Source organism: Pleurodeles waltl, chromosome 2_2, assembly GCF_031143425.1.
Source record: "Pleurodeles waltl isolate 20211129_DDA chromosome 2_2, aPleWal1.hap1.20221129, whole genome shotgun sequence".
NCBI lineage: Eukaryota > Metazoa > Chordata > Amphibia > Caudata > Salamandridae > Pleurodeles > Pleurodeles waltl.
The window spans coordinates 874,496,836-874,521,167 of record NC_090439.1 but is presented as its reverse complement, the minus strand read 5'-3'; the positions used below and the strand labels follow the sequence as shown (position 1 = coordinate 874,521,167).

At 42.3% G+C, this 24,332-nt stretch overlaps 1 protein-coding gene across 3 annotated transcripts in view; it reads right to left on the bottom strand.

Annotated features, from left to right (window-relative positions):
- Window positions 1–24,332, bottom strand: part of VPS13B (vacuolar protein sorting 13 homolog B) — a 2,423,697-nt gene that overhangs the window by 1,037,517 nt on the left and 1,361,848 nt on the right. For all 3 annotated transcript variants that reach the window (XM_069220546.1, XM_069220545.1, XM_069220547.1), the window contains exon 30: window positions 10,785–10,896. In XM_069220546.1, the coding sequence (XP_069076647.1) occupies window positions 10,785–10,896 (112 nt within the window). The remainder of the gene's footprint in view (window positions 1–10,784; window positions 10,897–24,332) is intronic.

The window sequence follows — 24,332 nt, the reverse complement described above, 5'->3', positions numbered from 1 at the left end:
TCTGCCACACACAGCTTCCATCAGCTTGTGAATCCTTTACCCCGAAACACACCCAACACTAAACAAAGAAGACCATCTTGTAAGTGACATCCTTGTCTCTACAGACCCAAAAAACATATTTTCTGAATAGGAAGACTTATCTAAACTTTAGCCCCACGCTTGGTCGGAATGGGTGCAATTCAGTAGAGGTGCAGAAAATTCATTGAATACATCCTTAAAGACCTCCTCTAGAAGGAAAGACAAAATCAGGTCCAAATTAGACTCCTTCATCTCAGATATGCCCCCAAAATAGTGCTCATTCCCCATCTCCACCCCCGTCTCCTCTTCCCACCACTCATCCCTTCAGACCACCCAACCCTTTAGCCCCCTCCGCCTCTGCTCTTCCTTCCTTTTCTTTTCTGCTCTATCTTGCCTTCTTTTCCCACCACTCATCACTTCAGACAACACCACCCTCCACCTCCCTCTGCCTCCACTCTTTCTTCCTGCTTTTCTTTTCTGCTCCATCACTCACCTTCTCTTTGTTTCTACCTCCATGATACTGACAGGGGTGTTCCTTAACGTAAACTCGCCAGTACACATTCTCCAGCGCTCTTCAAAATAAAACCCTCAACTCACGTAGCTTACACAAAACCACATACATTATAGTAATGACCTTACATGTAGCTACAATACCAACTAGATATACCAATACAATATTGTAATCAAATGCATTTTCAATTCTACATAATGAATATGCTCCTTTCTTTTTTATATCGTTTTTCCGCATTGCCTCTGCCAATATTAAAATCTAAAATGATTTTGAAAACACTTTGCCACACAATATACAAGCCCAACAGGGCCTTAAGTGATCTCAGAAGAGTCAGGTTTAAAGGTAAATTGGAGTGCTAATAGATGAAAAGGATGCCACGCCAGGTTGAGAGAAGGAGGTCTATCACATCCTGCTTTGGACTGAAATGGCTGCATAAAGCACACCTGGAACTGCCTACCAGCTGATCCTTTTGCTCTGCTAGGTCCACCAGCTGAATAGATGGAGTCATGTGTAGATGAACCTCTGGCACTGGCCAAGACTCACAGGACTCGGAGCCTAGGACTGCACTAGGGATTGAAAACTCCTGTCCCTCTTGAATCCGGTGCAGAAATGATGCTGGCTTTTTGATATACCCCTATTGCAATGCTGCTCTAGATTTGTAGCTACAACATCTCTTATGGTTGTTAAACTGAAATGAGGCCCAGCGAAGACTGGTACTTCAGAACACCTGCATTTCTTCTATTACCTTGAAGGAAGAGTGAAATTGGGGTTGCAATTGAGCATTAGGAAAGCTGGCCTCTTCCACGTGCAATTAAACACTTTGCCGATGTGGCAGCTTTCACCTTCTAAACAGACTCTTGCACTGAGTGGGAGAAGAATCAGCCACAAAGAGGAGGAGGCAGGGGCAGACTAAATCTCTTCAGGTTAGGGTTTGCATGGAGTTGACCCACAGGAGGAACATGGCCTCTCTTGATCTCTTCTTATCAAGTGCAACGAATTGCCTGGCGGATATAACAATGAAGGCCCATCAGTTTCTAGATGCTCCATACCCATTACAAAGACCTGACTGAAAGAAACTTTCAAATGCCTGGAGGAAGGGCAGATTAGGGGCACAATTTGTGGAGAGCCAGTAAGGGTGACATCCATATAGGAAGATAGCCTCTAAAAGGATTACTCACTGCATTACTGACTAGAACATTGCTCAATACAGTGTCCAAAGTCCAAACTTCCATACACATGCATGCTTTATGGTTCAAAAGGTGTTCAGATTGTAGCACATACAACGCAGCATGTGCTGGATAACTACTGCCTACTCAGGAGCTGTATAATCTATGTAGGTCATATGCTGGTTTTAGCCATTGGCATGACTATACACTGCACAGTAAGTTACATCTGCCGAAGGGAGAGAACAGCATATGACAAACACCAAAATATAACAGAAAAAAATAGGTCCTGGTCTGGATCTACACTGATGGAAGACAAAAATGAAAATGGCAGATATGCACACGTTTGTGGGCAAATTGGGCAGGCCTATATCTACAGGTTAAAAATCAGACAGCCAAGGCACAGAAATAACAACTGAGGAGGAACACTGTGATAATAATGTATTTACGCCATATTACAGAGCGATTCTTCAGCTTCACTAAGTAACCCTTATTTGTAAATATGCTTGAAGTACACCGACTTTTACAGAGTAAAACATTCCTCTCGTGCATGTGGTTCTTACTCTGGAACATGACTATCCCTGAGGAGTGTACATAGAATGCCTAATATCTATGGCATTTGTTGGAAGCATAAATGCCTGATCAACTCGGGGAACTGGTACTCAAGAAATTACTTATTAATGGCCCTTTAAAATGTACTTTTCAAAATCTCAATATATATGGGATAAAGTACCCCTACTGTACATCATAAGGATACTGCAAGTCACCTAGGAGTTCCGTGACCATACAGGGCAATGAGGCTGAAAGTCAAGTTCTTTTACAAGGTAATGGAACTCCAAGGTGACTTGAAATATCCTAAAAATGTACAGAAGGGGTACTTTCTTTCTTATAACACATGGCCACAACATCATCTTTCTCACAAACCACTTAAGTTCTTGGTTCGTTGCTCTTTCGTATGAAAAAGTTAGATTGTTTGCAAACATTAAGACAAAAATAGAATCTCTAGTGCAAAATTCAAGACGCCAAAAATGCACATAGACATTTAGTTGCAACAATACATTTGAATCAGTGTATTACAAGTCAGACCTATTAAAAAAAGGCTGTAACTTGGAATGGGCAGAAACATGGAAAGAGAGATTGTCTTTTTTTCTATGATTAGACTTTTCGTGCAAAAAATAAACATGCTGTCATAAATATCTCCTTAGTGCTTAGCATTTTTCATCGAGAAAAACTGAGCAGGCAAGAAAAAAACACTTTTTTATAAAGTGCAGCTTTAGTTATGCTCCATGTCTTGCCTTTTCCCTCAGGTACTGGCTATAGCAGCTGGCACTATGATGTCATAACTCAACTGTAACAAGTCATTTCTTTATTACAGGCGACTATATTCCGCATAAGCTTTCTTTTACAAGGAAATCAGAGGCGGGATTTTATATAGGGAGCGCAATATCCTGTGCATTTATCATCGTTAGTCACCTTGAGACCTACACATATATTTCTGTATGAAACAGTACAGCTTCAGTAAGCACATCATATAAAAAATAAGTAGAATTAACCTCTAAGAAAGAAAAGGTTTAGAATACGGTGCAGACAAATCTGTCCTACTGGCATACTGCAGCACCTACAACTGTATCTCTGGCTTAGCTCTCCTGCGAAATCAACTCAACAAACACACACACTGGAGAGCATGAACTTCCATAAGTAGCTCTGGAAACAAACTGGAACAAAGAAAATAGATGAGTACGGGAAAGTTGTAGTTTCAAGGAAGCAAATATAACACCTATGGAATAGATCAGTGGATGACTGAAATACATGTATTACATTTGCAAATAATACTTTCCAAGCACAGGTGCTGTGATTATTGAAGAAACGGGTCACCAGGGCCACATGGGCTCCCAGACTACCGGTGCCCTGCCAGGGGCATTTGTGTCCACAATTCGGGTCTCTTCTTTTTCTGCTGAAGCAGTGTCATTGATTTAAATGCACAAAATGCTGGTGAAGTACCTTGTTCAATAGCGAGAGAAGAGATTCTTCCCATCCAAATCAATGTAAAGCAGTCTGTCCTCATGAACTGCATGTGGGCTGAACACGTGCACGACGCCTGCATCCTTTTCACTGGGAAGAGTAAGTACTCAAAAGCCAACTGCAGTCCCAAAATGACCATTAGATAGTATTTTTCCACGCAGCCCCAGGCATGTCTTTCATAACAGTAACATGCCCAGTTTCATGTCTATTTTCAGCAATGTATAAATGCACTGCACGTGCCCAAAATGTGGCGCATCAGGGAACGAATTACAATAAGAGAGCAGTTTAAAGGCGCTAACTAGCCTAACAGCAGGGGCTCACGCAGTGGGGGTTCAATGTAGAGATTTAATCTGCCTTGCCGGTACCCCCTAGCTCTTTGACTTTCTGTATTGTTATTTGTGACTCCACTGATAACTGATGCATAAACCTGCCTCTGACCTTATGCACTGTTTACACGGTTCCCCCTTTCCTCGTGTGCATGACACTGGCAACATCAGTGATGTCCAACAGGGCAAACCCACTCGCATGAACAAGGACCTTGTTTTAAGTGCAACTATTAAACATAACTGGTGCATGATACTGATCTGCTTTTGGATATCAGTGCTACCCTCCAACTGAACTGGGGAAAAGCGTCCCCCTCTTTCCAGATCCTACATTAACTGCCGGTTTGTTTACTATTTTCAATGCGGACGAAGACTACAGTATCAAGATAACCTAATTTCTTAAATCAAAATCGAACCCTCAAGGTAGAGTCAACCAGGGTCTAAGATGGCTATCCAGTCTCAGCGCTCCGGCTGATACGACCCAAGGGTGTTTTTTCCCGTTGCCCCATAAAGTGGACGAGGCTTCAGTGGTGTGTGGTTAAAGATGTAGCCCCCAACAGGCATTTTGGCCTGTGAACGTCTAAGGTGTAGTGTCTATCATGTTGGTGGAGGCCGCTATGGTTCACAAAAAGATGCCATACCCTTGCTCCTCAGTATAAATTCTACGTTGTGTTCAAGACCTGGGAAGTTTGTCGCAGGACTTTTAGTCAGAATTTCACTACTCCATGACCAGTGTTTCGTGTTGACTTGCGAGTTGCAATGTGTGGAGCTGCATTTTATTTTATTTTTTACAAGACTTTATCATGACTAAGAACGGTACTCATTACCCATTTGTGAGTTAGATAGTGAGAATGTAAATACCGCACAAAGGCATTATTTTTGAGGTTGGTTATTGTTGAGGCCTTTGAATTTACACAGGATTTAATATATTCTCCAAGAACTATGAACATATGCAGGCCTGTGGCAGTTAATCTTCTATAGGATCACGTGGTTGATGAGGAAACTGAGAGGGCTTGTTTTCCGGGGGGGGGGGGGGGGGGGGCGCACAGGTACGTAGTTGTGCATACAGACTTTGACACTGATACTTCTATCAGACCTCTTTACCAAGATTAGCGTCAAAGTCCTGTTCAATTAACAGGGTTAATGAGGAAATTGAGAAGACTTCACTTTCCAGGGGCCGCTGGCACAGACAGTCACATATACTCGCATCTGCAGAGTGATGAGACGCGACACGCCCATGCAACCCTAATGCACACACAAACTTATGAGAATATATCGTACAAACAGAGAGCATTAAAGGGCACATTATTGGTTTTGGCAATTCATTCTGAAATCCCTGCAGGAAATATGCAGAGAAGCAAATAACAAGCATGTTGATTTACGTAGTGGTCATATATCCATAGATGTCTATAGGACTCCACTTCACTGGGATCCGCTGGCATGAGAAAACAGCCATCTTTGGGCCTGCGGGGTCACAAAACGGGTTAAACCCCGACACCGTCTCACGTGCCAATTTATGAGATGAAGACAGCGCACTTCAATAACTCCTGTTTCGTCAGGAGGAGGCCAGATGTCCAAGATAGGTGTACCTACCCTTTGATGAATGAGTAGTGACCCTGATCTCGTTACCAGGGCCCCTCCACCGTTCTTTGGGCACTTTTGTGATGGCCTCTTTATACCCCTTTTTTTTTTTTTACTGATAACTGTTAGTATGGTACTAGAAGGCCACCTTCATCTATCTCCTCCACGGGGTGCTCCCTAGCGTAGTGCACGGTATGTATTGAATGCAGTATATATTGAGACTTGCATGTAGTTGCGTGTCCACTACCCACGTGTTTAAAGACACCAGGGGTGCAATGCAGGGCATTCACAAGTTTAATTCACTGACAGCGTCACATGTCTAGTGTTGATGGTTTGACCTTGTCTTTATAGTCTGGCATGTACCTTTGTGGGTATATGACGCTATAAACACTTCACCTATTTTGTTTTTTCAATTATAGGTTCCTTCAACAATACGTTGATTAAAGCAAATCTCCATTTAGCAGGAGAATTTAACTACTGGTGCCAGTTGGTAAGGTGTGCACGTGTGTTTGCGTGTAGGACATGAGTAACATAGGCAGAATTTAGGGAATACATGATCCCTGATCCTGAAGAAAGTCACAGACCCCTTGGGGCCATTCGGCTGAAACATGTCGACTATTTTCAAATGCTGGAGTAATGGTAACTCCCTGGCACGACTATATATAGAGATTTTAATCATCCCACCTCCTTTAGCACTTAAAGGCTGATCTTTGCAAGGGTTCCTGGGATTTTTAACTTATGTCTGTTTTGTGTGGATCCCATCCGATATTTGTCAGGATAGGCTCCCAAGTAGTCGATTGGAGTAGCCGGCCCTTCAGTAGGGAATGCGGTGGTGGGTAAGGATGGCCAATGATGAACCATGACACCCAGGACGTTTATGAGGCCATACCTTTCAATTTTGTTTTTTAAACTTTTTTGAATTTTCTGAAGTTGGTTTGATCGAGCGGAATTGCTAATTGTAAGGGGGGCCAGTGCTGACTGAGTGTAACATATTAGGTTTGCAGGATTCCCAGGATTTAGGCAATAATCATGGGCCATCCCTACTGTCCCTATTTTGCTCTTCTGTATTTTGTGGCGGCAGCTATGGCCTATTACCTGCACCTGAGTAGCCTGGGAACAAAGGCCAGGGGAGGAGCCAGCGAGGGGACATAGAGGTCATCTGGTCTGCAGTATCACATTCTGGTTGTTAGTGACAGGGCCAGACTAGCCATTCAACCACTTTGTCGTTTTCCTGGTGGACTACAGGCCTGGGACGCTGCTTTCAAACTAGATTGACTGTCGTGACTCAACCATGAAAGCCTCCATGGCCTTATACTAGTCTCTGTCTCTTCAGTGTTCAGCTGGTTTGAAAAGTTTTGACAGGGATGATTTAGGCTTCCAGTGCGGCCCTGGTTAGAGAGAACATTACTGCATTGCCTACTCCATGACTGCCTGCTTTGGCATGGGTCCTCTTGAGGATGACTTCTGAACATAGTATGAATCTAGCTCCGAGTCATTTCCTATCCCATTCTTTTTTGCAGAGAGTATACCTGCCTGATCCTCACAGCTGCAGTGGTGACTTGACAGTCTGTGAAAAGGTCTGGCAGAATGGCTGAAAGAAAGAATAATAAAGATCGGTGGAATCAAGCCCTGAAGGTTCAATAAGATTCAGCACAGTCTGATAGCTGTCTGAAGGCACGGAGTGTCAAGTATGGGAGACAAAGTTGGTGCTTGAGGATATGACAATGTTTAAAACTTAAAATAACTGAGAGAATAATAAAACTGAATCAAAAGTTTGAAATGATCGAGAGTGGGAACCCAGATCAGTGTTTTCGGAGTACCCTCACAACAGAATGGAGATCCATAAGCAATATCAAAAGTAATATTAGAGCTATTGGAGTTTCAGGCAGACCTGGCTCAACTAGTAATGTGCAGGGCATTCGGGCTACCCTGGAGAATGAGAAGTGCTGGTGAGGGTGACTTTGGTCTCCTCTGATTTACTTTAAATAATGTAATAGGCAGTATTGTGAATAAACACACGTGATGCTAGTCTCCTTTTACTCATCTCTGATTTATTTCTTGCTACTGTAGCTAAGAAAAAAGTTGATGCTGATTAAGAAACGAGTGCTAGGGGTATAAATGTGGAATTAAGTAAGCTATCAAAGGAAGATATATTCATTTGATCTGGTTGAGGCAGCTACATTCTTCTTACAGATGGATAAAGGGATGAATGGCATTCTGAGAAGTGTATCCGTCCTCTGCTTGCTGCACTTCCTCGGCATCTTGGGACAGGGAAAGGGGGTCGATATTTCTGGCCCTCTTGGGACAGAGAGAAGTGTCCCTTCAGGGACAGGGTGAACAGAAATTGCGAGGGAGTGTTCTAAATATTCTTAAAATGCCGTGTCTCTCTGCAACCCATTCCATCCTTTAAATTCATAACATGTCTCTGTGTATTTCTTTACTGGGGAGGCAGCGTAGATAAGTAGATAATGGATGACAAGGCTTGGAGATTTGGTGAGTCTTGTGTGTGTATCGCTGACTAACACATTCAAGCATCAGATATATTTGGTTGTATCTGGATTTAATAAAACATGAAACTGAAAATATACAGTTATACCTTTATGGTGGTTGCACATAAAATATATATAACATTTAGGACCTACTTTAGAGTTTGGCAAAGGGGTTACTCCATCACAACGGTCTGCCGAAACCTAAATCCCACAGGATATAATGGGATTTAGATGTTGGTGGACGGGATACCTTCACCATTGTGACGGAGTAAGCCCTCTGCCAAACTCTAAATCAGGCCCCTAGTCACAATAACACACTATGTATGTTTTTGGCAAGAAAATGTGTCCTGATTTGTATACGGCTACAACATGCTGCCTAACAATCTATACAATATTCAAACAGTTATCAAGGGCTGCTTTGGTCTTCCAAGAATGCAATCAATGCAGATAATCATATGTTGATGACTGAAACCATCCACTTCATCCTAGAATGTTATTTCACAGAGATTAGGCAGGTAAACATCACAAAAAGCAGGCCAGCCTGGGGCCCTACCTCTTCTCCGACTTAGAATATTGAATTACTTTGACATACAGGGAGAATGAATTTACAAAAAAATAACGTTATTTCCAAAGGTTAGACCCTATGCCGTAAGTTAACTATTACAAGACACTGATGAGGTTACCGTTGCCTTTTTATGCTGGTTTTCAACTTCCCTGAAAAGAATCTAACAGTATGTCCAACTCTGTGGGGTGAAGTGTTTGAATCCATGTCAATGTAAAATTGTAAAATGTAAAATGTAAAATTATCCAAAAAAAACTGCGTCAAGATGCCTAGCTATCCGATTTACCAAGATACAGCTGAAAGACCTTAGAGACACCTGTACCAGAATCTTGAACTGGGCATGTAAATACCGTGGAAATACGGTGGAAAGGGTTTAGCCAGGACTAAACTACGTAACCAGTTATGATCAGTAACACACATGTTCCAGCAGAAAAGAACTGTCGGAGGCATCTTCAGTTTACCCGACACAATGGGTTACTACCATTTTCGGTTTGAATACATTGTAATTAACCTTCTGGAAATTGTGTTGAAGCTTCTGTAAAGCATTATTACAATTTTAAACCTCAGCAATTCTTAACGGTGCAGAAAAATGTTTAGTGACCAGATTACCAGCTATTACCTGCCCCCCCTTCAGCACTGTTTGCTAACATCATAATGGAGGAGGTTAGTTACTGCTGCACCATTCTTACGTTTCACAAAAGATTAGCAAAGAGTATCATAAAGGCCCAAGTAGCTGCTGCTTCATTGACTTTCACTAGAAGGATTAAAACCATTTTTCTACTTTGAATATTTTTTTCAGAATTTCTTGTGGATCGTAGCTTCATTAGGCCCATATATTCTTTGACTGTATTACTGTTTGATGTGTAAGAACTCCTGACAGAAAGTCTTAAACTCAATTCAGCGCTACTGACGGGTGACACTGAAAGATTTATGCAGTATCAGGTTGTCACCAAACAGCCCCCACCGGCTGGCTCCCCTCAGCCTTCCAGGTGGACTTCTTCCAGTCAACCACAACGATAGGACTACCAAACAAAGAGTGGAGTCTGTGAATGGAGGTACTTGTGGCACAGCCCAGGTCACTAGAGCTAAAAACAAAGGAAAACACAGAAAGAAACATTTTCCTTAGAGATAATTAAATAACAAGATAAGGGGCTGGGATTACCCATATAAGTTTGCTGAATAAGGACAAAGATGAGTTAGACAGAGAGGACACACGCGCGGGATGCTGAATGTATCTCCTGGCGCTGCAATTAGCCTAGCGTTCTCTATCCTACTAAAAGGTGGTGAGTTAGACAGAGAGGACACACACCCATGATGCAGAATTTATCACCTGACGCTGCAATTAGCCTAGCGTTCTCTATCCTACTAAAAGGTGATAGAAAAGTCCAAGATCTGGACAAATGAGGACGACTGAAATACTGCAGTATGCAGCATATTAACTTGGAAAACCATCGAATGGTGGCAGTCCGGAGTAAAGGTGCCTGAGTCTTCTCTCAATGCAGTCTAAGAGGCACCAGAAGCACGTGGCCACCTTGTCTCAGTTCCCTTTCCATAGTTGACACACAATATAAGATACCAAATCTCAGAAATATCTCCAGTGTTCACACATATACATGAGATAAAGCACATTCTTAGAATAGTAGAAAAGATTTTAGCAGTCACTGACAGGACTATATTGTCATTGCTGTTTACTCGCATTTAACAAACATAAGGCGGCCTATGAGTAATACTGTCAACAGGGGTGTAACAAAGGACCCCAAGGTGAAGTGGAGGGGCCCTAAGCACAATAACCTAACATGAGAGCTCCTGAGTGAGTCCGGAGGGGGCATCTCCATGTATTTCGCAGGAGAGGGGATCCACCTCAAGTTTGATTACGCCAGTGACTGTCAAAAGTGTTATAGATTTATATCTAGTGGGCACCAAACTGCAGGACTATTCTTCATCAGTTCTATGTTTTATTTATTTGCTATACGATTTAAAATGCTATAAAAAGTCAGCAAAACATTTCAAAGAGATAGAGAATAATCTCATTAACGTTTCAGGTTGTAATTTCTATTGAAGGAAAATGAAAAGTCCCCACCATTCCAGATTGTTGTATTGAAAACATTCACTTACTGGTAAATGTCTCTCCTGAGCACTGTTCTAGTAAGAGGGTTGTCTGCTTGAGGAGCCATTGAAACGGATCCAATCTTGAGAACCAATGTATCTTCCTTTATCACCTGATCAACTGCACAAGGGCAGAAAAAAACAATATATTGACCACAAATTAGGTCTCAAGTACTAGACAATGATGATTTAATTGATAACATATTTTTCAGAAAGAGAGCAACATTTTTAAATACAATCGAAGTAAGAGTAAACTCAAATGTGTGGTTTAGTTCCAGGCAGTGGGAGTAGAAAAACAAATAAAATGACTAGATAATATTCACATTTTTTTTATCTTCAGCTGTGCCTTTACACAAGGCCAAATTACTACTTTACATTCTTTCTTAAAACACTTGAAGTTTTAACTCTTTCCAAAATATTCCAGAACTGGAGTTAGGATAGTAAATACGCCACATGGAAAAGTTTGGGGAACACTGCACTTTCCTCAAATAATCTAGGACTTGAGTAACTGCCATTGCCACTCCCACTGCTGCCCTGATGGCGCACCTCATGCTGGCCAGACAGGAAAGATTGCGCATCATCCAAGCAAAATTCATCCAAGTTAAATTATTTTGAGATCAGCAAGATATGTGGAAAAGTGACATAAGCCAGAAGTGGGGGGTTTTCTTTTGCCTACTTGGCCTATAAATTTTGGAACTCCCTCCCTCTATCGCTAAGACTAACCAACAAAGAAACTACATTTAGGATACTTCTCAAAACCTACCTCTTCTGATTAAACTACCTACTATAATATCTATGGGAAGGGCATGACTTTAGAGCTGGGAGGCCTACTGCATAGTCATGCGCTTTATAAATGCTCAGCATAACGTAACATGTTTGACGGAAGTCAGGTAGGAAAGATCTACTAATGAAAAAGCAGAACTTAAACCAGGCGACCTTTTATCTATTTGTATTGCATATAAGGTTTTACACCTCTAGGTCAACGCACCACACTCTACATGTACAAGCCATATCATAAGCAAATAAGATTTAGGAATCACTTTGGGAGGGGAAAGACAGTATAAATGTCATTAGTAATTATTCGAACTGAAAGCATGTTCATGACAGAAACTTAATTGTATTATTATGCATATGATAGCATATAGAAGTGGTCTGTCGGCAGTTGTAAGAGTGGGCAGCCATGAGTGTGGCACTGGGTGTTTGCATACTCCTCCTGACAGTCTAACCTTTAAAATGAGCTGAATTCTAAAAGATCTATTGCAACAAGGCGAAGAAAGACTGAATAACCGGAGTCCTATTAACTCAAACTGCACAGGATGCCTTAGTTTGCACAACTGTAAATAAAACCATTGTCTGCGGACCTAGTTTACAGTACGATCAACGATGTAAAGAGATTGGTGTGATTTTTTTTCTAGATTTTCTAAATTGACTAGAGATGACTAAAATTAGGCTGTAGTTGCTCAGTTTTTAAAGAATATATAGGAATTGCCAAACAGGTAATCTGTGGGTGGGCCAATGTATAGGGCGCCATACTTAAAATCAGAATGAGTCCACATCCACCTAAAACCTCTTAAACACAAATTGCCCCTCGGTTGTATCAAAACAAATTGTAAACTGTGCTTTCATTCACTCAGTAATCCACACTTGACCACATCCGTCTCCACAAATTACTGTTACATTCAGATCTAGATAAAAGGCAGGAAAGCCTTTTCAATTGTTTCAGTTAAGGACGTTAGGTAATTTGGACGTTGTAAGGAGGGGTTTAAGTAAACCATTGCATGGTATTGCCTATTAGGTTGTGTCTCACTGATAACACAAATATTCACCATACACATCGTACTTTTTATTGCAGTGAGGAAAGATCTTGGAAGGTACAGTAAATTATTCAATTAGTTACGCCAAACAAATGTAGTGCAGTGCTTTCCACGTCACAAATAACAAACATGGTACAGGTTAGGTTAGCAGACAGGTCTCACTAGTCACATTGCAACCAGTAACAAAAGGTAGTAAGTACCATACCTGTAAAGTTTAGCACCATATCACAGTCATTATTCAAGAAAGGACTAAACTTAACAAGCAGTCAATCAGGAGACACAATCCTGTAGGAGTGGTTCCCAACCTTTTGACTTCTGTGCACCCCTGCTACATCAATACTGGAGCCCAGGGATCCCGACTGAATCATTATTGGAATCTGGGGGCCCCACACTGAGTCATTTCTGAAAGCTGGAGACCTAATCTGTTAATATTATTTAATTTTCTCAGTTGTCATGGATGCCCTGAGGAGACTTCGCGGCCCTTCATGGGTCCCTGGACCACAGGTTGGGAACCACTGCTGTGGAACCTTCCTGAGAGAAACTCCAGTCCCTCTGATTTTCAAGCACTAGTTCTTAGAGAAAGAACTGTACTGAGAGAGCTAAAGGTGAGCTTCTCAGGGGAGATAGATGGGTCGCATGTGAATCAACAAAAGATTCCAATACTGGAGAACTACAGTTACAAGTAAGGAACTTATTTCCTTTCTCCAGTATTGGAACTTTCATGCATTCACATGCTCGAATCACAACATTTGTTATGAAGCAAAAAATAATACACATAAATCTAATCTAAATATAAAATATTACACATCTAAAATAATACACATATATAGCCACATAGCAAATAAAATGTGCGTAATAGGTAAGTGGATAGCGGGTAAGAAAGAAATGGCTCACCTTTATTAAAACAGGTGCCTTAGAACCACTTGTTTTACTACTGCATCCTTAAGAACTTCTGAATCCAAAAAGTAGTGTTGCATAAAGGTATGAGCATTCTTCCAGGTTGCTGCTCTACAGATATCTGGTAATGAGACTCCCGCAAACAACGCCATGGATGTGGACATGGCTCTAGTGGAATGAGTCTGAACTTTTGAATCCAATGGTCTGACAGCTTTCTGATGACAGAAGAGAATAGCGCTGGTGATCCATCTGGAGATACTTTGTTTCATCAGGGGGAAACCCCTTCTAGGTGTGCTGAATGTTACGAAAAGTTGGTTGGACTTACGAAAATTCTTAGTTCGGTCTAGATACAATTTTAAGCACCTTTTAATATCCAGAGAATACAATGCCCATTCAGCCAACGTTTTAGGATTTGGGAAAAAAGATTTCAGAATTACAGGTTCATTCAGATGGAAGTCCGATGGTAGTTTAACAATTAATTTAAGTTTTGTGCATAGGATAACCCTATTGCCCCTGGATTGAAGGAAAGGTTCCTGGTGGTGAAAGCCTGAATTTCACTGACTCGTCTAGTCAACATGAAGGCGAGTAGTACAGCTACTTTCCTGAAAAGGAACTTTATATCTGCTTTGTGGATAGGCTCGAAAAGACGTTTCATCAGTTGTGAAAGTAGTGTGTTAAGCTGCCACTACGAAGGAGGAGGCTTCACCGATGGGAATGTTCAGAGCCATCTTTTAAGGAATGAGCCACACTGACCATAGAGACAGCGTTTTTGGTGATTTCCTAAAGCAAGAAATGGCTGCAAGATGTACTTTAACAAAGGAATGCGATAAGCCTGACTAAGCAAGGTGTAATACGTAAGGTAAAATCTGTTCAGATGACAAAGAGATGGGATTAATGTTTTCTGTCTGACACCATATGCAAAACCTTTTCCATTTTAAACTATATGTTCTGTTAGTACTGTCTTGCCTACAGGCCAGTATCTCCCTACAGTCTGAGGGAATGTTCAGGTGTCCGAATTTGTGGAACTCAGGAGCCAGGCCACTAACCGAAGAGATTTGGGGTCTGGATGTTAAACTTGTCACTGGTTCATCGTTAACAGCGATGGAATCAGTTCAAGTGGGATGTCGAGCTGTGTTGAAAGGATAAAAAGCGCAGTAAACCAGTGTTGGCGCAGCCATGCTGGGGCTATGAGTATCTTCTTGCAGGGCTCTGCCTTCATCTTCATGATGACTTTTGGAAGGAGAGGAATTGGAGGAAAGGCATATGCAAATATGGCAGACCATGCAATCAAAAATGCATTCCCCCAAGATCCTGGATTGGGATGCCAACTTGCGAAGAATTGGCATTTCCCATTGTGAGGGGTCGCAATGAGTTCGAGATTTGGTCTGCTCCACTGAAGGAAGATTTGATCCAGTATGTGCTGTTCCAGTTCCCACTCGTGGCAAGATGTTTTGAGCCTGCTCAAGGTGTCCGCTAAGTCGTTTTGGTTCCCAGGTAGATATTTTGCAATCAGATGTATCGTGTGATGAATGCACCATCTTCAGATTAGTTGTGATTCCTGGGATAACAGGTGAGATCTGGTGCCACCTTGCTTGTTTATATAAAGCATCACTGTGTGTTGTCTGTTCTTGAGAGTATTGAGGACTGTCGAATCCTCGGAAGGAGTTCTTGTAGAGTAGGTTGATGTATTAACTCACGTAAGTTGATGTGAAGTCCTTGATGGGAAGGAGGCCATTTTTCGCTGATCTGAGGATCTTGAGGAAACACTCCCCATCCATCCAAGGAAGCGATGGTTGTAATCACCAGAGGTGAGGGTCAAGTCAAAAATGGTAGACCTATTGACAGGTTTACAGCTTGAGTCCACTACGAAAGTGAACTGATTATTGGCGGAGTGACTTGGATGAGGTCATTTAAGCTTCCCACAGTTTGCGCCAAATGAGTGTTCCACGCTTCCTGAAATGGGTGCATACGTAGCCGACAGTGTGGTACTAGCAGAAAGCAGGAAGACATCATGCCCAGAAGGGATGGCAAATGGAAATTAACCACCCTTTTTGTATTAACATTGACAATTTGATCAGCTTTTGTTGCCTGTAGTTTGTGGTGTATGCCCTGTTTAAGTTTGTATCCAGCATGGTACTTGAGAATGTTATCCGCTGCGCCGTTTGAGAGATTTGTTTTCCTTCGGATTGAGCGTGATGCCTAACTTGTTGAACAGGCGTATGCGAGCCATGGTAGAACCCTTTCAGACTGGTTGGAAGGAGCCTTGACTAACCAACCAGTCACTGCGGTAGAGGAAGACTTGATGTCATTGCAGTCTGAGGAAGCCCACCACTGGAGAGAGGCATTTCGTAAAAATTTGAGGAGACCGAATTTGACAATGAAGCGTAATACTCAGAACTGATAGTGGCTGCCAGCTACTGTGAACATGAAAAACTTCCTGTGTTTTGGATGGATGGGAATGTTATAATTGTAATTGTATTTATATAGCCCTTATTACCCCTGAAGAGGTGACAAAACACTTTTTGGTAAGTAGCATGCTACTTCGGAACCCAAAAGGATTAGTGGTGGATTAGTATAGGGAAATATGAGTACAGTATAAGTATGAGTATGAGTTGATTTGAGCAGAAGATATGTGAGTTTGTTAGTAGGTTTGAATAGAATAATGGAGCGATAGAGGAGGGAAGAATCCAGAAGAGTTCATTGGGAGTTTATAGTAATAGGATGAGGTTTAGGATGAGTAAAGGAGAGATGGAGGAGTGAAGAGTCTGTAGAGAAGGGTTTTGGATGAGTCAAAGGTGAGATAAGTGAGGGAGAATTTAGTAGGGTTATTTGTGAGATCATAGTAGTAGACTTAGGTTCGGGGTGAGCCAGGAGCAATAGAGGGGGGGGGAGAGCTTATTTAGGGTTATTTTGGAGATCATAGTCTTAGAATGGGTTTGGGATAACTCAGAGAGTGGGGATGGAGGATAAATTGATAGAAGTATAGGGCGACGGGGAGATAGAGTACGACTTACAAGACAGAATTTTCTTTTTTTATTTATTTTCTCCCCTCTTGTACAGTAGAGCTAAAGTAATAAATTCAAGATTAGCAATATTTGAGGTTAATTTATGTGTGCAACCTTTGTAACATTATTTTATCTTTTCTCAATTTTCAATAGTGAAATGCTTGCTGATAAAATAGTTAAGATGACATTTGCTCATTGTGATAGATAAAATGAAAGCAGTTATTCTTAAGTATCTAATCTAACAACTCATCTAGGAACTAAGCAATGACCTATGAACATGTTAAGCATACAATAATATACACATGTATATATATATATATATATATATATATATATATATATATATATATATGTATACATACACATGTATACAAACTTGTATATACATATATGAACACAAATATACATACACACATATATACATTTAAGTGTGAGTAAGGAAAATGTCACTTACCCAGTGTACATCTGTTCGTGGCATTAGTCGCTGCAGATTCACATGCTGTGCATAGTCCGCCGTCTGGTGTTGGGTCGGAGTGTTACAAGTTGTTTTTCTTCGTAGAAGTCTTTTCGAGTCACGAGACCGAGGGACTCCTCCTACTTTGGTTCCATTGCGCATGGGCGTCGACTCCATGTTAGATTGTTTTCCCCGCAGAGGGTGAGGTAGGAGTTGTGTATGTTAGTAATAGTGCCCATGCAATGGAATGAATAAGTATGTACAAAATGAAGGTTAAAGTAATATATTTACAAATGTACAAATGTTGAAGATTACTTCCAAATGGCTACAGGCTCCCGGGGAGGCGGGTGGGCGCATGTGAATCTGCAGCGACTAATGCCACGAACAGATGTACACTGGGTAAGTGACATTTTCCGTTCGGTGGCATGTGTAGCTGCAGATACACATGCTGTGCATAGACTAGTAAGCAGTTATCTCCCCAAAAGCGGTGGTTCAGCCTGCAGGAGTGGAAGTAGTTTGAAATAAAGTTCTTAGTACAGCTTGACCTACTGTTGCTTGTTGTGCAGATAACACGTCTACACAGTAGTGCTTAGTAAATGTGTGAGGCGTAGACCATGTTGCTGCCTTACATATTTCGTTCATTGGAATATTTCCTAGAAAGGCCATGGTAGCACCTTTCTTTCTGGTTGAGTGTGCCTTTGGTGTAATAGGCAGCTGTCTCTTTGCTTTAAGATAGCAGGTTTGGATGCACCTAACTATCCATCTAGCTATACCTTGTTTTGATATTGGATTTCCTGTATGAGGTTTTTGAAATGCAATAAATAGTTGTTTTGTTTTCCTAATTAGTTTTGTTCTTTCAATGTAGTACATTAGTGCTCTTTTGATGTCTAATGTATGTAGTGCTCTTTCAGCTATTGAGTCTGGCTGTGGAAAGAACACTGGCAATTCTACTGTTTGATTTAAGTGGAACGGTGAGATGACCTTTGGTAAGAATTTTGGGTTGGTTCTTAGAACTACCTTATTTTTGTGTATTTGAATAAATGGTTCTTGTATAGTAAATGCCTGAATTTCACTTACTCTTCTTAGAGATGTAATGGCAATGAGAAATGCAACTTTCCACGTTGAGTATTGCATTTCACAAGAATGCATGGGTTCGAAAGGTGGACCCATGAGCCTTGTCAAGACAATGTTGAGGTTCCATGAAGGAACAGGTGGTGTCCTTGGTGGTATTATTCTCTTTAGGCCCTCCATAAACACTTTAATGACAGGTATTCTAAATAGGGAAGTTGAATGAGTAATCTGCAGGTAAGCAGATATTGCTGCGAGATGTATTTTTATGGAATTGAAAGCTAGATTTGATTTTTGTAGATGTAGTAAATATCCTACTACATCTTTTGGAGATGCATGCAATGGATGGACTTGATTATTATGGCAGTAACAAACAAATCTTTTCCATTTACTTGCATAGCAGTGTCTAGTGGATGGCCTTCTAGCTTGTTTTATGACCTCCATACATTCTTGTGTGAGGTTCAAGTGTCCAAATTCTAGGATTTCAGGAGCCAAATTGCTAGATTCAGCGATGCTGGGTTTGGATGCCTGATCTGTTGTTTGTGTTGTGTTAACAGATCTGGCCTGTTGGGTAGTTTGACATGAGGTACTACTGACAGGTCTAGTAGTGTGGTATACCAAGGTTGTCTTGCCCATGTTGGTGCTATTAGTATGAGTTTGAGTTTGTTTTGACTCAATCTGTTTACTAGATATGGAAGGAGAGGGAGAGGGGGAAAAGCGTACGCAAATATCCCTGACCAATTCATCCATAGAGCATTGCCTTGAGATTGCCGGTGTGGGTACCTGGATGCGAAGTTTTGGCATTTTGCGTTTTCTTTTGTTGCAAATAGATCTATTTGAGGTGTTCCCCAAATTTGGAAGTAAGTGTTCAGGATTTGGGGGTGAATTTCCCATTCGTGGACCTGTTGGTGATCCCGAGAGAGATTGTCTGCTAGCTGGTTCTGGATCCCTGGAATAAACTGTGCTATTAGGCGAATGTGGTTGTGAATTGCCCAATGTCATATTTTTTGTGTGAGGAGACACAACTGTGTCGAGTGTGTTCCCCCCTGTTTGTTTAAATAATACATTGTCGTCATGTTGTCTGTTTTGACAAGAATGTATTTGTGGGTTATCATTGGTTGGAATGCTTTCAACGCTAGAAATACTGCTAACAATTCTAGGTGATTTATATGAAACTTTCTTTGATGTACGTCCCATTGTCCTTGGATGCTGTGTTGATTGAGGTGTGCTCCCCACCCTGTCATGGAAGCATCTGTTGTTATCACGTATTGTGGCACTGGGTCTTGGAAAGGCCGCCCTTTGTTTAAATTTGTACTGTTCCACCATAGAAGCGAGATGTATGTTTGGCGGTCTATCAACACCAGATCTAGAAGGTGACCCTGTGCATGTGACCATTGTGATGCTAGGCACTGTTGTAAGGGCCGCATGTGCAATCTTGCGTTTGGGACAATGGCTATGCATGAGGACATCATGCCTAGGAGTTTTAAGACCATCTTTCCGTGTATCTTTTGTGTTGGATACATAGCTTGTATCACCTTGTGAAAATTTTGAACCCTTTGTGGACTTGGAGTGGCTATCCCTTTTGTTGTGTTGATTGTCGGTCCTAAGTATTGCTGTGTTTGACACGGCAAAAGGTGTGACTTTGCATAGTTGATGGAGAAACCCAGTTTGTAAAGGGTTTGTATAACATAATCTGTGTGGTGTAAACACTTGGTTAGCGAGTTGGTTTTGATTAACCAATCGTCTAGGTACGGGAACACGTGTATTTGCTGCCTCCTGATATGTGCAGCTACTACTGCTAGACATTTTGTAAAGACTCTTGGTGCTGTCGTTATTCCAAATGGCAACACTTTGAATTGGTAATGTATTCCTTCGAATACGAACCTTAGGTATTTCCTGTGCGAGGGATGTATCGGTATATGGAAATACGCGTCTTTTAGATCTAACGTTGTCATGTAGTCTTGCTGTTTCAGTAGTGGTATTACGTCTTGTAACGTGACCATGTGAAAGTGGTCTGATTTGATGTAGGTGTTTAGTGTTCTGAGATCCAATATTGGTGTCAGACTTTTGTCCTTTTTCGGTATTAGAAAGTACAGTGAGTAAACTCCTGTGTTCTTTTGTGTTTTTGGTACTAATTCTATTGCGTCTTTTTGCAGTAATGCTTGAACTTCTAGTCCTAGAAGGTCTATATGCTGTTTGGACATCTTGTGTGTTTTCGGTGGGACGTTTGGAGGGAGTTGGAGAAATTCTATGCAATAACCATGTTGGATAATTGCTAAGACCCAAGTGTCTGTTGTTATCTCCTCCCAAGATTTGTAGAACTGGCTTAGTCTTCCCCCCACTGGTGTTGTGTGAAGGGGTTGAGTGACTTGTGAGTCACTGCTTGTTTTGAGGGGTTTTGGGCCCTTGAAATTTTCCCCGGTTTCTTGGGAATTGGCCCCCTCTGTATTGGCCCCGAAAGCCTCCCCTTTGATACTGTCCCTGGTAGGTAGACGGTGTTGTTTGTGAGGTGCTGGCTTGTGTGGCTTGACCTCGAAACCCTCCTCTGAAAGTAGTTTTGCGAAATGTGCCAAATGTGCCTCTGCCCTGCGGGGAATAGAGTGCGCCCATGGCTTTAGCTGTGTCAGTGTCTTTCTTTAATTTTTCAATTGCAGTGTCCACTTCTGGTCCAAACAATTGTTGTTCATTGAACGGCATATTGAGCACTGCCTGTTGTATCTCAGGTTTGAAGCCGGATGTGCGCAGCCATGCGTGCCTCCTTATCGTTACAGCAGTATTTATAGTTCTTGCAGCTGTATCTGCTGCATCCATAGAAGAACGGATTTGGTTGTTGGATATGTTTTGTCCCTCTTCAACCACTTGTTTTGCCCGTTTTTGGAATTCTTTGGGGAGGTGCTCGATGAGATGCTGCATCTCGTCCCAATGGGCTCTGTCATATCGCGCTAGGAGTGCCTGCGAGTTGGCGATGCGCCACTGATTTGCAGCTTGTACTGCAACCCTTTTCCCGGCTGCATCAAACTTTCAGCTCTCCTTGTCTGGAGGTGGTGCGTCGCCTGATGTGTGCGAGTTGGCTCTTTTACGAGCTGCTCCTACGACAACTGAATCTGGTGTCAGTTGTGATGTAATAAAAGCAGGGTCTGTGGGTGGTGCCTTGTATTTCTTCTCCACCCTTGGGGTTATTGCTCTGCTTTTAACTGGCTCCTTAAAGATTTGTTTAGTGTGCCTTAGCATTCCTTGGAGCATAGGAAGGCTTTGATAATTGCTATGGGTGGAGGACAGGGTGTTAAAAAGGAAGTCATCCTCGATAGGCTCTGAATGTAGCGATACGTTATGAAACTCTGCTGCCCTAGCTACCACTTGAGCATACGCTGTACTGTCCTCAGGTGGTGAGGGCTTAGTGGGGTACGACTCAGGGCTATTGTCCGATACTGGGGCGTCATAGAGATCCCATGCGTCCTGGTCATCTTGGCTCATGGTGGTATGAGCTGGTGATTGTGACGGAGTCTGTGCCGGTGATATATGAGCTGCCGGTGGTGGAGAGGGTGGTGGAGTTACCTTCTTCACCACTTTTGCTTGTGGTGTTTTTTCTTGTTGTTGGAAATCTAGTTTCCTTTTTCTTCTGATTGGGGGAAGGGTGCTGATCTTCCCTGTACCACTTTGTATAAAGATCCGCTTTTGCGTGTGATCTACAGCTGTTGTAATTCCTCCTCAAATCTGTGTTTTTGAAGTTGGGAGGACAGTGATTGTTCCTCTGAGTAGGAACTGGCTTTCGGTTCGGTTGCTGGGCGTTTTGGCACAGAAACCGTGTCTTTTGTTGTTTTCGGCTCCGAAGAGATTTTCCTCTTTTTCGGTGTCGTACCTTCTTGGCGTCAACCATCTTCGGTGCCGCTATCTCTGTGCCGAGCAGCTTCGGTGCCGCTGTTTCGGTGTCGACCCTTTTCTGCGGCAGTTTCTCGGTCCCGAGATTGCTGCGTGCCTGTGTCTCGACCTGAGTCGGACGATCTCGGCACCAGCTCGCCCTTTTTCGGTGCCGATTGACGGTCACCTACTTTATGGGTTGAGCCATGGCCTGTCGGCAGTGGCGTCCCCTGGGCTTTGTCTGTTTTTCTGTGTGATGCTTGTTTCGACGTCTTACTCACGGTTTCTTCGACGTCGAATTCTTCGGAATCCGATTCGTGGATGGAGAATGTTTCTTCTTCTCCCTCTTCCTCGAACCGTTGTTGTCCTGTCGGCGTGGACGCCATCTGCAACCTTCTGGCTCTTCGGTCTCGGAGCGTTTTTCTCGACCGAAACGCTCGACAGGCCTCACACGTTTCTTCTTTGTGCTCGGGTGACAGGCACAAGTTACAGACCAAATGTTGGTCTGTATGGGGATATTTACTGTGGCATTTAGGACAGAATCGGAACGGGGTCCGTTCCATCAGTCTCGATGTTGCACGCGGTCGGGCCGACCAGGCCCCGACAGGGGATCGAAATTACCCCGAAGGGCTACCGGAGCTCTTCAAGATTCGGTGTCGATTCTAATCTAACCCGATACCGAACGAAACAATACCGACAAATTTTCCGTTGATTCTGACTAACTTTCCGACCCGAAACACGGAGCGAAAAGGAACACGTCCGAACCCGATGGCGGAAAAAAAACAATCTAACATGGAGTCGACGCCCATGCGCAATGGAACCAAAGTAGGAGGAGTCCCTCGGTCTCGTGACTCGAAAAGACTTCTTCGAAGAAAAACAACTTGTAACACTCCGACCCAACACCAGACGGCGGACTATGCACAGCATGTGTATCTGCAGCTACACATGCCACCGAACATATACATTTGTTAAACAGGCTTAAAGTGTATGTACATATTCTATTATTATGAAATAGTAATTATACATATTCCTTAAAGACATTCACATCTCTAGATACATACACATAATCAGATTATAAATGTTTACCCACACATGCATATGCAGTCCACTGCTGTTTGGATATGCTGGTTATGAAGGCAAGAGCCAACTCTTGAGGAGTCTTCTGAAGACAAGATAGTTATCCATGGATCTTATATTTGGGGGTAATGAATTCCATAGTTCGGCCGCTTGAACAGAGAGAATCTATAGTCTTTTTCTTGTATGGTTGTGTTTTAAGGCGGGTACCAATCTTGAGCAGAGGTTTCTTTGTTGAATGTATTTGGTGATTTATTCCTGATATAAAGCGGTATTGCTTTGGGGTGATATAAAGCAGCTTGAAGGTGGATCTTCTGGCAAACAGTAACCAGTGCAGTGCCTTCAAAGCAGGGGAGATGTGGGCTTGTGGCTTTTCATATAGTAGTAATCTGGCAGACGAGTTCTGAATGCGTTGTAGTTTTTCCAAAGTAGATGCAGATGATCTAAGGGAGACGCCATTGGCGTAATCTAGTTTAGATAGTATAAGAGAGATTGTAGCCTGGACCTTGTATGGAAATCCGATGTGGGGGAAGATGAGTTTCCACGTTGATGAAGTCTGATTGTGGGCAATTTGTCCACTTGGGCAGTCACAGTTAACTTGGAGTCCATGGTAATTCAAAAGTTTTTAACTTTCTTAGATACTTGAGGAGGTGGCCCCAGATCGTCAGGCCAGGCGCACAGTAGGTCATCATTTTTCCACTCACCACATGTGAGTATTTCAGTTTTGGAAGTATTCAGTTTGAGATGGCTCCAAGTCATCCGTGATCAACTACTGTGAGGCAACTGAAGATTTGTGAGTTTCTACTGTCTTTGGGGCAATCCAATTTAAGGAGTAATTGTGTGTCATCTGCATATTTGTTTCATGTGACTTCAAATTAATTGATCAATTCCTGTAATTACATCATGTAGATGTTGAAAAGATGCTTGATTCTTGAGGGACCCCTGCTTTTGTGAAGTAGGGTTTGGATGAGAAAAGGGGAGAATACATAACATTATTCTGTTTTGAAGGTAGGATTTGATCCAGTCGAGAGCCTTTTGTGCTGGCTTTGTGGAGTTTTGAATTAGGGTGTCAGGGTCAACAGTGTCAAAGGCAGCTGAGAGGTCCAAGAGAAGCAGGGAAGCAACTCCACTGCGTTTGACTGTGTTTTTAAGATCATCCCAGATTGTGATAAGTGCAGATTCTGTGCCTCTTCCTGGGCAGAATCCAGTTTGGTAGTCTGAAAGTATGAAGTTATCTTTAATAAACTGTGACATCTGGGTGAACGCTGCTCTTTCTATCAGCTTGCCCATTAATGGTCCATTTGCAATAGGTCTGTAGGTACTGGGGTCCTGTGTGTCCAGGTTTGTTTTCTTTAATAACAGGCGTGTGCGTGCCTTTTTAAGGTCT